The sequence below is a fragment of the Lepisma saccharinum genome, chromosome 24 (assembly GCF_977018435.1).
Source record: "Lepisma saccharinum chromosome 24, izLepSacc3.1, whole genome shotgun sequence".
Lineage (NCBI taxonomy): Eukaryota > Metazoa > Arthropoda > Insecta > Zygentoma > Lepismatidae > Lepisma > Lepisma saccharinum.
In genome coordinates, this window is record NC_139252.1 from 38,199,107 (window position 1) to 38,213,614 (window position 14,508).

The 14,508-nt window shown below is 39.6% G+C and overlaps 1 protein-coding gene across 1 annotated transcript in view; it reads right to left on the reverse strand.

Moving 5' to 3' along the window:
• LOC145978246 (synaptic vesicle glycoprotein 2B-like) overlaps window positions 1-14,508 on the reverse strand; it is a 91,187-nt gene that overhangs the window by 66,494 nt on the left and 10,185 nt on the right. The window contains exons 3-5 of the mRNA XM_083110729.1: window positions 13,100-13,261; window positions 6,792-6,954; window positions 3,117-3,238 (exon numbers count right to left, since the gene is read on the reverse strand). Coding sequence (XP_082966855.1) covers window positions 3,117-3,238; window positions 6,792-6,954; window positions 13,100-13,261 — 447 coding nt within the window. The remainder of the gene's footprint in view (window positions 1-3,116; window positions 3,239-6,791; window positions 6,955-13,099; window positions 13,262-14,508) is intronic.

Genomic DNA, 14,508 nt, shown 5'->3' on the forward strand with positions numbered 1-14,508 from the left:
GTAGAGAGGATGGTCGAGGACTTCCCAACGGAAACGCTGCAACAGATCACGTCACACCTGTGCAATATGAGGGCGTGCTTTGTCGTGCAACAGAAGAACCCTATATGACAACATGCCAGTTCGCTTACTCTTGAGGGCCGATTTCAGTTTGTTTAGGGTAGTGCAGTATGTGGTTGAGATGACAGTCCCACATGCATCCAGCCAATCCAAAAGCAATGGGCCCTTCTCGTCGAAGTAAAAAGTGAGCATCACTTTTCCAGCTCTGATGGAGGAATGAGCCTTTTTTGGGCGTGGTGAGTTGGGATGCCTCCATTCCATACTCATCCGTTTTGTGGCTGGGTCGAAGTGGTGGGACCACCTTTCATCTGTGGCCACAGTCTTGGAAAGAAACGGACTCCCCTCTGCTTGGTAACGCAGCAGATGCTCCATGCAAACACCCATTCGTCCAACCTTCTGCTCCTCGGAAAGATGCTTGGGGACCCACTGCGCGCAAACCTTGTGGTATGATGAAGAATGGTGTGAATAGTTCCCTTGCTCAATGACAATGTTTCTGCACATGTAAACAACACACTGTACAGACCATACCAGTCTGCTTTCTTACATACAACGCCACCTACCAGAGTAAACACAAAGCTCTACGTCGTTATGCTACTACGGTACGACAATAGTCATTAAGTTTCATTTGGTCAACCCTTATATATTATGTCGACAACAAGAATGGTTAATAACTGATATTTCCTTTCTACCTTGTTCTATCTATTCTTGATAAATGTTGTGTAATTGGAATGGGGGGTAGCAGTAACCGTCCATTGGACATTTTCACTCCGACATGAAAAACCTTTTAGACACATTCATTTTACGGATTATGACACAAAAATGAGATGTGCAAAATATCTCGGCGATATATGTTTTGGTTCCTGAGAAAATCGCCTTCAAACATTGTTGAAATGAATTCACGTCCTATACGTCACTGAAGTGAAAACGTCCCTTAATTGCCTGACGTCAACTATCAGCGAGCCATCCAGTATCTTATAACTTCCAATGCAAAAACGTATGCCCTATTTCTTTCAGATGCATCATGTCCTAACAGTGCCCGCTTTTACTATAATTCAGCCAATCTGTGAAGGGTTTTTCCATTAAAATGAGAAAGCAATACTCCCAACAGTTAACGGATGAACACGTGCACAGTCTTGTTCATTACCAATACATAGGTTCTGACTGGCAAGAAATTATTGTTACAAGAATGCCTTTCTGGAATTACAATTATTTTCGTCACATTTTGTTCACAAATATTACGTTTAGAACACCCGGGTTTATACGTCATTTTAAATTTCCACATTAAACGACAGTTTTCTTCAGTTAATGTATATTTTGCAAAATTTTGTTTTTCATCCTACTTTTATGTCGCTTTTCTGTAATCGCAACTACGAGAACACATGGTTAATTTAGTATTCTCTTCTCTTGCGTCACTTTTCTGGCCACTTTTGGAAATCGCGACAATGAAGATGAATGACGATAAACCACCACCAACAACAACCAGCACAATTTAAGTATCACCAGAGAGTATAGTATTCTCTGCGACAGTCGCAAAGATAGGAAAAAATTCAAGGGCAAATGAGAATCAAATAAAATGGAGTAGATAAGAATAACAATTATTCTCTGTACCTGGTGGTCAAGCTATACCCTGTCTAACATGTTCATTTTCAACTTAGTGTAAAACTTGATGCATGACTTTAATCAGTTTATATGATAAGCAAGGAACGGATTTATGTACAATAAAAATGCGCTAAATATGTAAATACATATTTCGTTATTTTCACCAAAATGAGGAGTTAGATATGAACTTGAAATTGTAAAAATTTACCATTTTAATAATATAAGACACTACACGAGCTACATAAACTACAGTCTCGTCATTGTGACTATTACCCTGACTGAAGAGAAACCAGAAGCGAATCCCGTACGTGTACCACAAAATCGTTGCTTCTGGCGCTGCTGTCCCGTACGTGTGTCACAAAATCGTTGCTTCTGGCGTTGCTGTCCCGTACGTGTGTCACAAAATCGTTGCTTCTGGCGTTGCTGTCCCGTACGTGTGTCACAAAATCGTTGCTTCTGGCGCTGCTGTCCCGTACGTGTGTCACAAAATCGTTGCTTCTGGCGTTGCTGTCCCGTACGTGTGTCACAAAATCGTTGCTTCTGGCGTTGCTGTCCCGTACGTGTGTCACAAAATCGTTGCTTCTGGCGTTGCTGTCCCGTACGTGTGTCACAAAATCGTTGCTGTCCCGTACGTGTGTCACAAATTCCTTGCTTCTGGCGCTGCTGTCGATCGCGCAACTTGGGATTAGCAATCGAGTCCAATGGTGTGACGTCGCAGCAGACGACGCGCTGGGACTGAGTCTTCACAACGAGAGAACGTGTTTTCTTCCTATCCATTTCATGCTATTTTCCTTCGGAAGGGGTAGCTTTAATTATTGTGACAGCACTTAAGAAACAAAATTGTGATTTGCATCGTACATCATAGCATTGAATTGGATAGGAAAAAAATACGTTCTCTCGTTGTGAAGACTCAGTCAAGCTCGTCGTCTGCTTGTGACGTCACCACTAATGGACTCCATAGGCTGCTGGACTTGGGACTCTCTTCCAACGTTGCCAAAATAACGTTTGTAACAACCAGGATCTCATGCTCGAGCCTGAGCCTCATTCTCTATTGTTGACAACAATTTTAAATAAACATGAATTTAAAGTGTATTACAATAGCAAAAGCAAACAGTTGGGAGGCGTAAAATGTTTAAAAAACAAACAAAAAAACTGTCATACGGGACATGTAGTTAGTTATTGCAGGAATATGGAATATGTGTTGAGAAATGTTGTGAAATATGGAAATACTATGTAAAAATCACTACAATATGTCAAATATGAGCCAAAACCTAATATATGTACAAATATGCAAAATAAGAACTGATTTTTTCAAGTCTACATGCCATGATGCACGAAGATAAAGCAAAACATAACTGATTTCAGCTTCATACATAAATACAAATTTGTATGTATTTACATATAAATCCGTTCCTATATGATTAGACTTTACTCAAAGCCAACATAATAAGTAAAAGTACCTGGAAGCGAACAAACTCCAGCAGCCACGAACACTCCTAGCCACACAACGGCTCTTGCTCTGGTCTTCTCGGAATGGAATTCTCCGAGGTAAGCGAAATTGACAGAGGAGGGTCCGCTAATACTAGAAAAAAGAAAGTTCATTAGAACCGGCCAGTGATGTGCGTCTACGCGTAAACAACGATAGTCTATATTCTACACGTAGACTATTTTATACACGTAGATTACGTAATCTATGTAAACAACACGGCGAAAGGTGAAAACTTAGCAAAGGGCGTCGTGAAATTAAAATAAAATTATACTGCGTATCAGTTGCTGATGTGTGAGGAGAACGTTTCATAGTCTTTCTTCCAAATTCGAACAATTTCTCACCTAGGAAAAAACCTAATATAAGAAATATTCTAGTGTTTAATGGGGAAAAGACCACGCTTGGATCACGACTGCCATCTGTTGTTGATTTTTGCATACTATTTATCTTCTTCCATAGTTGATAATAGAAGAGAAGAGAAATTTTGTTGTAAATAGGATTATTTTCATTTCGTTAGGAACCAATATAGTTGGAAATTTCACTTTCCTTTCATGAAACCCTTGAAAATTAATTTTAATGCACTTTAGATTGTCTACGTAGTCTATGTAAACTACAATCCAATGTAATCTACGCATAGATTACGTGTAGACAACGCATGTAGACGTAAACTTATAGTCTACGGCACATCTGTGGAACCGGCTTAAAAGTATAATGAAAGACCAATTCATAACGTGTAATATTTAACAAATAGCACAATAACCTTCACGTAATTTGAAGATAATCTCAAAATGTTTGTTTTTCTTTTTAGCATGCTTACAAACCGTCAGCGCTAGTTATGTTGCGCATGCGTGAACGAAACAATCTTCAGAATTAAGCAAGCGTAGCGTCGTCAGCATAGGGTCGGTCATAGTCCAATTATTTTTCTCGGTACGAACTGTTAAATGCAAGAACATACCTGGACGTCTTGCAGTTGTATGCTGTATTCAGCTTTCACCAGGGTGCGAAATCATTTAAGACTGGTGGGGGGAGAAAGATCTTAATCTACAAAGCCCCCTTCCCACAATCATGCATATAAATTATACGATATACATATTTATAATGTTATTAAAAGTAAAAATAAATCACTAAATTAAAAATATATTATTATTTTTAATTACCCAAAAATAAAAGTTGTTACTTTTAAATATATCAGATATTATAAAGTAGGAAACTACGTCCTTTACTAAACGGTTAAAGATGTTAATAAATTATGAAATAGTTGAAGTGGTTTTATTATGTGTAAGTTTTCATTAAGTTTTTGCTTTAGTTACTATAAATCAATTAGATTATACTTTTGCATTCTTGGTTTACTTTTATTGTGCGTAATGATGTCGATTTGTTAATGATCTCTTGAGAGAGAAGAAGCATTGAATACTCACAACTACACTCATTTGTATGTGTATTCGATATTATTCTTAGTACAGTATATTTGAAATTAAAAGTAATTGTTTATCTTTTGTTTGTTGTAACAAAAACTCTCCCCCCGAAATTTTTTGGTGGGGGGCATTTTTGAGGCAAAAATTGTTGGTGGGGGGAGGGAAATCCTCCCGTCCCCCCAGGATTTCGCACCCTGGCTTTCACCTGACGTAATCTTCCAGCAAGACCGAGCCATTACGCGTAAGAAGTGAGAGATTTCCTCGACCGTGAGTTTCCTGGACACTGGATTGGGAGAGGTGCTCCTATGGTTAGGCCCCCTAGATCCCTGGACATTTCTCCGCTTGATTTTTTCTGTGGGATTTTCTAAAGTCTCAAGTGTACCAAACACGAGTTCGTGACGTTTCTGATCTACGACATCGCATTTGTACTGCAATCCGGAATTTGACGCCAGTAATGCTGTACAACACATGGGCGGAGCTTGAATATAGGTTGGGCATCTGTCGTGCTACGAATTGTGCACATATCAAGGTGTATTAGGTATGTTAAAAAAAACAAAAAACTTTTGAGTTACTCCATGGGTAGAACAAAACTGTACGGAAATATCTTAATAAACTAACAAGTTATACTTTTTCTTTTATTACACTTTTAGGCCGGACAAACTTATAGTATTAAGTGCATGAATATGGGACAAGCATTATGCTAGACTGTGTGGGAAAGAGATGTAAGATCCTTAACGTCAGACCTGATGATCGTTAATACTTGTCCTAAACATTTTTTTCTCTACAATTCTGAATACTTCATCTCTAAATTTGTCCCGCCCAACTTTCTTTAGCCTGTCTCTCAACTAGGGGCATCCGCAAAATATTTTAAGGACGGGAACAAGGCATTTCTCCCAAAGGTACTGCTTCGATTTGAGATTACCAAATCCCTGCAATGATCCGTACCAGCCTTACTTGTAAGTATCTGTCCTTTATAATAATTAACGCAAATTACTGTCACTGAACTGTTATAATATGTGGACACATGTTTTTTAGGCTGACATTCATTTTTTGAGAGGGGAAATGACCACCAGCCCCTTAAAAGGCTACAGAAAAAAGAGGCAGAAATGGATGTACTCGTATTAAGAATTAGAAATATAGAAAGTTGCAGCAATAAATGGTGGTAGAATCAGAAAGGGAAAGAAATTGACAGAAAGAAAGAAAGCCATATGTAGGGAGACAAATTTATGGTAAATAAAAACTGTGGAAAGCGGTAAATATAATGTTAGATCAGCGGTATATACCAGCGGTGGAAAAAGAACCAGACTAACCTTATCGCTGCTACAGCTAGCAAGTTCAATGAAACTGGAAGTTGAGTAGACATTCGGGGGAAGAAAGGAATGCAGCTTGACAGGGAGCGAAGTTTTTGAACAGATTATGTGCATGGCAAATCCCAATTTTCAGCGTCTTCCTTATGTGATTGAAGATAAAACGATCTTCAGCTGCAAGTGGTAGGACACTTCAGGCAAATGTTTCGTTACAAATCGACAGTTTGCGCGCACAACCTCGATTGCCAGTTTTTGCGTGTTTTCTACTTAATGTGATGATATTTGACGGTTATTTCGCGAAAAAGCGTTCATTTCGTGGAAGAGCACACATTTTTCATTACTTCGCGAGTAAAACTCATGCACATTTCATCATGGGGGGTGTAGTTACGTCCAGAATATTCAAAATTGCATCTTCTTTTCACATTTCGCGATTTCGCGCATCGCGAAAATGCAATGTCCCTAGCCATATGGAAACAATGGAAGAAATTAGCAAAGTGAAAGGCAGGGAAAGAAAAGAAGAAACAGCAAAACTGAGACAGGAAGATAAAGAGAGGAAAAGAGGGAGTATAGATGAAAGTTACAAAGAAAGAAAGAGGGAGAAATATGGAAAAAGAGGGGAGAGAGAGGAAGAGAGAGTTAAATAGCGCAAGAAAAGAGATGACGAAGCACAAAGAGGTGTCGAAACGTTTTTTGAAATTGTCTACAATTTGTAAATTTTCTACAATACTGTATGCAGCTTTTACTTACTAATACCATCTTTCTTTGCAACTTCCTTCTTCAGTTTTAACTTTTATGATATCAGTGGCGTGCCGAGGTTCCTAACCACCCTCTTTTCCTAATTATTTCTAATAAATATCAAATACAAGTAAAGATGGGAAAATAAAGGTGTTACTGTCAACCGCCTTGTGAAGAGAGGCGAACACTTACAAGAAGCCATTGAAAAACCGGAAGAGCAGGAGCTGCCAAAACGTCTGGGAGCAGCTCGAGATCACACCGCAAACGAAATCTGCAAAAAGTGAGAACGCCAGCACCTTCCTCCTTCCGACGGTGTCCGCTAGGAAGCCCCACATGTGAGCGCTTGTGATCATGCCTGGGAAAAGAAGGAAACGAACATGAAAACAAGAACATACGTAGTTGCATCCTCTGTCATTAGTGTCTCAGTTATTAAAGTTCCTCCCCTTCTCTCACATTCTCTCTATGTGCTTTTCTCTCTCTCCCTCTCCCCTACTCCTATTTCGTTACCTTTCTTTCATCTCTCTTTTTTCATTTCATCCCTTGTTTTCCTATCGTCTTCTTTCTATTTCTATCTTTCCCTATTTTACTATATCTTCCTTCCTCTGTTTCTTCATGCATGAAGATACTAATTATAATGCAGCTTAGGGTGTCTACCAAAATAACAAATTCAAAATTCTTGACTTTTTCATTTTTCTTAACATTTATTTAATCCATACTTAGGTATAGTTGGAAATTAAGAAAATATATATATTTTTGTTCAATGAAAAAAGCCTTGTTAAGGCTTGTTAAGATGAAAACTGAAGCTGTACTTTATCAAGAGATTTAGACTTGCTTTAATTATTAATGCACGTAAAAATCAGACTTCATCCTGGATTGGGAATGGCCACATTAGTTCATTTAATATATTTTCAAGAAAGAAAGTCAATAAATGTTAACCAGAACTCAATACAATTTTAGATTTCCAAATATTCAATTTTATCAAATCGGAGTACAGGTATATACCTAGGTCAGGAGCGTATATTCGAGGCTAGCTACGCTATCTGCGAAGCTTGAAGCCTAGAAAGTAAAATACTTAAGAACAATCGATTAGAAACTGTGAATTAACCTCATTTTAAAAATAGAAGATAATGGCGATTCTGAAGATGGCAACCTGAATTGTTAGGAGTTGGCAACCTGAATTGTTAGGAGTTGGCAACCTGAATTGTTAGGAGTTGGCAACCTGAATTCTTAGAAGTTGGCAATCTGAATTCTTAGAAGTTGGCAATCTGAGTTCTTAGGAGTTGGCACCCTGGATTCTTAGAAGTTGGCCACCTGAATCCTTAGAAGTTGGCACCCTGAGTTCTTAGGAGTTGGCAACCTGAGTTCTTAGAAGTTGGCAACCTGAGTTCTTAGAAGTTGGCAACCTGAGTTCTTAGAAGTTGGCAACCTGTGTTCTTAGGAGTTGGCAACCTGAGATCTTAGGAGTTGGCAACCTGAGTTCTTAGGAGTTGGCAACCTGAGATCTTAGGAGTTGGCAACCTGAGTTCTTAGAAGTTGGCACCCTGAAGTCTTAGGAGTTGGCAACCTGAGTTCTTAGGAGTTGGCCACCTGAATTCTTAAAAGTTGACACCCTGAAGTCTTAGGAGTTGGCAACCTGAGTTCTTAGGAGTTGGCAACTTGAGTTCTTAGGAGTTGGCAACCTGAGTTCTTAGGAGTTGGCAACCTGAGATCTTAGGAGTTGGCAACCTGAGATATTAGGAGTTGGCAACCTGAATTCTTAGAAGTTGGCACCCTGAAGTCTTAGGAGTTGGCAACCTGAGTTCTTAGGAGTTGGCCACCTGAATTCTTAGAAGTTGGCACCCTGAAGTCTTAGGAGTTGGCAACCTGAGTTCTTTGGAGTTGGCCACCTGAATTCTTAGAAGTTGGCACCCTGAAGTCTTAGGAGTTGGCAACCTGAGTTCTTAGGAGTTGGCAACCTGAATTCTTAAAAGTTGACACCCTGAAGTCTTAGGAGTTGGCAACCTGAGTTCTTAGGAGTTGGCAACCTGAGATCTTAGGAGTTGGCAACCTGAGTTCTTAGAAGTTGGCACCCTGAAGTCTTAGGAGTTGGCAACCTGAGTTCTTAGGAGTTGGCCACCTGAATTCTTAAAAGTTGACACCCTGAAGTCTTAGGAGTTGGCAACCTGAGTTCTTAGGAGTTGGCAACTTGAGTTCTTAGGAGTTGGCAACCTGAGTTCTTAGGAGTTGGCAACCTGAGATCTTAGGAGTTGGCAACCTGAGATCTTAGGAGTTGGCAACCTGAATTCTTAGAAGTTGGCACCCTGAAGTCTTAGGAGTTGGCAACCTGAGTTCTTAGGAGTTGGCCACCTGAATTCTTAGAAGTTGGCACCCTGAAGTCTTAGGAGTTGGCAACCTGAGTTCTTAGGAGTTGGCCACCTGAATTCTTAAAAGTTGACACCCTGAAGTCTTAGGAGTTGGCAACCTGAGTTCTTAGGAGTTGGCAACTTGAGTTCTTAGGAGTTGGCAACCTGAGTTCTTAGGAGTTGGCAACCTGAGATCTTAGGAGTTGGCAACCTGAGATATTAGGAGTTGGCAACCTGAATTCTTAGAAGTTGGCACCCTGAAGTCTTAGGAGTTGGCAACCTGAGTTCTTAGGAGTTGGCCACCTGAATTCTTAGAAGTTGGCTCCCTGAAGTCTTAGGAGTTGGCAACCTGAGTTCTTAGGAGTTGGCCACCTGAATTCTTAGAAGTTGGCACCCTGAAGTCTTAGGAGTTGGCAACCTGAGTTCTTAGGAGTTGGCAACCTGAATTCTTAAAAGTTGACACCCTGAAGTCTTAGGAGTTGGCAACCTGAGTTCTTAGGAGTTGGCAACTTGAGTTCTTAGGAGTTGGCAACCTGAGTTCTTAGGAGTTGGCAACCTGAGATCTTAGGAGTTGGCAACCTGAGATCTTAGGAGTTGGCAACCTGAATTCTTAGAAGTTGGCACCCTGAAGTCTTAGGAGTTGGCAACCTGAGTTCTTAGGAGTTGGCCACCTGAATTCTTAGAAGTTGGCACCCTGAAGTCTTAGGAGTTGGCAACCTGAGTTCTTAGGAGTTGGCCACCTGAATTCTTAGAAGTTGGCACCCTGAAGTCTTAGGAGTTGGCAACCTGAGTTCTTAGGAGTTGGCAACCTGAATTCTTAGAAGTTGGCAAAATGAGTTCTTAGGAGTTGGCAACCTGAGTTCTTAGAAATTGATAACCCGACTACCGTTAGAATGGCAATGTGGCTTCCTTGAAGATGTCAAGAATGAGCCTAGTATTCTCCCTTACTCCATAGCCTACTAGGACCAGGTGTCATAGTGAGCTAGTCCAAATCTTAGACTCAGCATACGCCACTGACCTAGGTAATAATGTAAATTCACTATACTGTAAAAAAAATAGCAAGAATTCTTGACCTTCTTGACTGGTAGACACCCTGTCAGTACACAAAATCTACAAATTATATGGACAATTGTAAAAAGCGTTTCTGAAGAAACTTAATCTCTTTCATTCTTCCATTGTCTGTTTTGTCCAGGTCCCTGGCGAGGGTTAGGCTAGGAACCTGTGCGCCAAGCACAAAGAGCGTAATTCAAGGCAACAAAGTCACATTATACGACGGAAAAATGTACACTTGGCAGAGGTCAGGGCAGAAGGAAAACATACAGGGCCTTACACGACTTTTATCTTCTTTTACATGGAGGCTTATATTTTGGTGACATACTGCTGCAATTTTCCGTTTTCCAGAACAGTACTAGCAGTACGTTTTAAAGATGTTCTTCAGGCAGTAAGACAGTACCGAAATATTCTTCAACATAATAAACTTTATAAAAATCAGAAATGCAAATTACGAATCTTTAAATATAGCCTGCATTGTTTAAAATGAGCTTTTCTTTGCTTTATCATTTCAAAATTTATAGTATGTAAATATGACAAACCGTGGCATAAGAAGAAATATCGAAGGACGCATATATATACAATGTAGATGCTTGGTAGTGTGGGTGGGAGAGCGACAAACCACAATCCTGCCTAGAGTGTCAGAATATCTAGCTGCGGGGCTGGTTTCGTCACTTCTTTCTTCCATTTCTTTATAACTCTTTCTCCCCCCTTTCTATTTGGTAGGTGTCTTTACATTTCTTTTCCTCCCTCTCTCTCTCCCCTTCTTTACTTTCACTATTTCTCACCCTTCCTTTCTCTGTGTATATTTCTTCCCCCTCACCCCCCTCTGTCTCTACCGTTCGCTCCTTCTTTCTTGTTTGCTCTGTTTCTTCCTATTCCTGTGTTGTGTCCTGTCCGTGAATTTTTTGTGGTCGTCCTTTCATCCATTTCTTCCTATTACTTTTCATCCTCATATTCGCGAATAACGAAAAGTGGAAGTACGGCGAAGTAAAATAAACCAAATCAAACAATCAATCAATTCTGTCTGTCTTCTTTTTTCTTCTGTCAGCGCTAGTGATGTGCGTCTACGCGTAAACAACGATAGTCTACATTCTACACCTAGACTATGTTATACACGCAGATTACGTAATCTATGTAAACAACATGGCGAAAGGTGATAACTTAGCAAAGGGCGGCGTGGAATTTTTTTAAAAAATATACTGCGTATCAGTTGCTGATGTGTGAGGAGAACTTTCCATACTATTTCTTCCTAATTCGAACAATTTCTCACCTAGGAAGAAACCTAATATAGGAAATATTCTAGTGTTTTATTGGGAAAAGACCACTCTTGCCTCACGATTGCCACCTGTTGTTGTTTTTTGCATACCATTTATCTTCTTCCATAGTTGGTAATAGAAGAAGAGAAATTTTGTTGTAAATAGGGTTCTTTTCACTTCGTTAGGAACCAATATAGTTTAAAATGTTACTTACATTTCATGAAAGCCTTTAGAATTAATTTTAGTGCACTTTAGATTGTCTACGTAGTCTATGTAAACTACAACCCAATGTAATCTACTCGTAGACTACGTGTAGACAACGCATGTAGACGTAAACTTATAGTCTACGGCACATCACTGTCAGTGCATTCGGTTTAGCCTGAGCTCTGGCATGCGCAAAGCGGGAAATGTTTGTCATCTGCAGAAAACGTCACGTGACTCGTAGGAGCAGTGTTGCAATTCGCCGAAGTTACAAGTCTACTAGACATGAAACTGACATAGGCTATATGCTGTTGTCTCATTGAGAAAATACTTACGAATCTGAAGTAGGACGCTGTCCTTCATGATCGTGAAATTCATCTACGAATTACACACTTTTCAAATTCGTCCACATTACTTTAAATATATTTATTCTGCGTGGTTTGTACTAGTCCCTTCCCGGTTACTTTGTTGCGACCAGTTTCATTTAAGAAGGCGTCTCAAAGTACTTACTGACACACCAGTAACCGCGGGAACACGCTACTGCACTTGTTTAACATTCAACGCAAGACTACTGTCAGCTTCTTTCTTCATAACTTTATGCACGTTAAGATGACATCTCTACTCCAATACTCTTTCCAGTTTTCACCTCAGCTTCCGTTTAATAAAAACACTAAGAATCCTCTGTCATTCTTTTCCTTGAACTATCATCTTCTCAAACTGTCGTTTTTTTTTTTTTTTTTTTTTTTTTTTTTTTTTTTTAAACTAGATGCGGACACCAGTAAGTCCCGAACGCCCCTACCAATAAGCTCTGGATATAGGTAATTGTTAAGCAACTCTTATCTCAGTTGAACTCTCGTATCGTCAAGCTGACGACAGCCTTCTGCGCAGCTGAAGGCCAGAGCTCAAGCTAAACCGAATGGCCTGTACGAATATTAATTAATAACTGATGATACAATCACCATTGATGGCGTTATTTAAGTGGACAGGATGGACTAAGGCTAAGTCACGGTGGGCTAGAGCCCACCCTCACCCACTTTGGGGTTCTAAATATCATTGCTCTACTGTACAGTCACCGGCAAAAAAATTGACACCTAGATCATGAAATACACATGAATGCCCCATTTTATTGCCCTTGACTGTACATGATGTTTATACACTACCAGGCGTCTCGTGAACTCATGTGTCAATTCTGGGAAAAAGGACAGCTTGCTTTGCGACGACATTCATGAGCATTTCTACATTCTAATTTCTTCATATAGGAAAAGTATTTTTTTACACGAGAGCGCTCAACTAAGCTTATATTACATTTCTTGGATCTGAAGTGAAAGAAAGTAATAATTATTTTCCCACAATTGACGCATGCGTCACTTCAGATCCAACAAATGTAATATAAGCTTAGTTCAGCGCTCTCGTGTAAAATATATACTTCTCCTATATGAAGAAATTAGAATGTAGAAATGCTCATAAATGTTGTCGCAGAGAAAACTGTCCTTTTTCCCATAACTGACGCATGCGCAGCATGCGTTCACGAGACGCCTCTGCTACCAGGCATTGAAAAAGGCTTCTCGTGATGTAGTTCGTTATACGTTCGAAGTCCCTTTTAACTTGACAATGAAAATAGGTAGAGAGGACCTCTCACTATACTCACCGACAAATGCAATGGCGTTCAGCAACCCTTTAGACTGTGAAGACAACTGAAGCTCACATTGGGCAGCTGGTAATAGATACGCGATGCATGCTGATTGGAGTATCAGACACGTCATGCAAAGGCCACAAGTGACAAGAAGCATATACTGGAATTTTCCGTGTCCTGAAACAACGAAACGTACAGACATGGTTGAATTTGATTATTCTAAATCCACAAGTAGAGTGACGCAATAAGTACAGCACCAGCAATATAAATGGGACACCTAGATTCTGAAATGCCCGATTCCTTGCATGGAGTTATGCGTGTTGCCTAACTCCGCGGCGATAGCAGCACTTCCTATTAAAAAGTTGCTATTGAAGTTTGTTTATCGCCGAGGCAACACACATAACTCCATACAAGGAATCAGGTATTTCAGAATCTAGGTGTCACATTTTCATTGCCTGTTAGAAAACACTTGTTGATTTTGAATTCGCCTTTGAGCAAAATGAGATATTTCAAGGAATTAAAAAAATACTACGGAACGAAACAGAGAACTTAAATCTACCTGCAGAGAAACATAAATTGTAGTATAGACAAGAAAGGATCTACAAATTGTAAAGACAATTGTAAAAAGTGTTCCTAAAGGAACTGAATTTAGACATAAGATGTTCGCATATTACTCCATTGATCCTAATTGAAATATGGCAAATTTGGTGCCATCTGTGATTAGTTTCAGAAGGTTTTAACAAACAATACAAATTTCTAGTGTTAATTATACAGTGTGTCCGAAAAGTCACGCAACCCGGTGTTTACGACCGTATAACGGAATAGCGAAATGAAATGAGAAGAAACGCTTTCTGCCAAGAGATTACCCTGTATATTGGGAAAATTTAGAGAGACAAACATATGTAAGAACATCCATGTTTTAATAACAAATAAGCAAAGTGTTGCCAAAGGCGGAATTTTTTTTTTTTTTTTTTTTTTTTTGCAAATTGTGTGTATTGATGCACAGAACTCAATGAGGTAAATTATTGCAACATTTCACAATACCAACGAACAATTTGGATGGCCATCTATTGAATTTGACAGAAAAAGAACTTTGACGAAGTTTCAAAAACATTGCACAAGGGAATAAATGGGCTCTTCCAAAAATCGATGTTTTCACAATATTTCGAGGGACACTGGCAACACTGTTGCTGTCACGTGTCACTAACAGACGTGTTTCACCTCAGGCTATCACACTAAGGCACTTTTAACGACAAAGGAGAAAGTTTGTTATTCTCGAACATATGCAATAAATTACATACACCTTGTAACCCTAAAATGTGGGTATCCCTACAAATTAAAGCAAATGTTCGAAGTGTCCACTTTTGTCTCAAAGAATAACATTCCCACAATACGACGTCGCGATATTCCACACCATACACCGA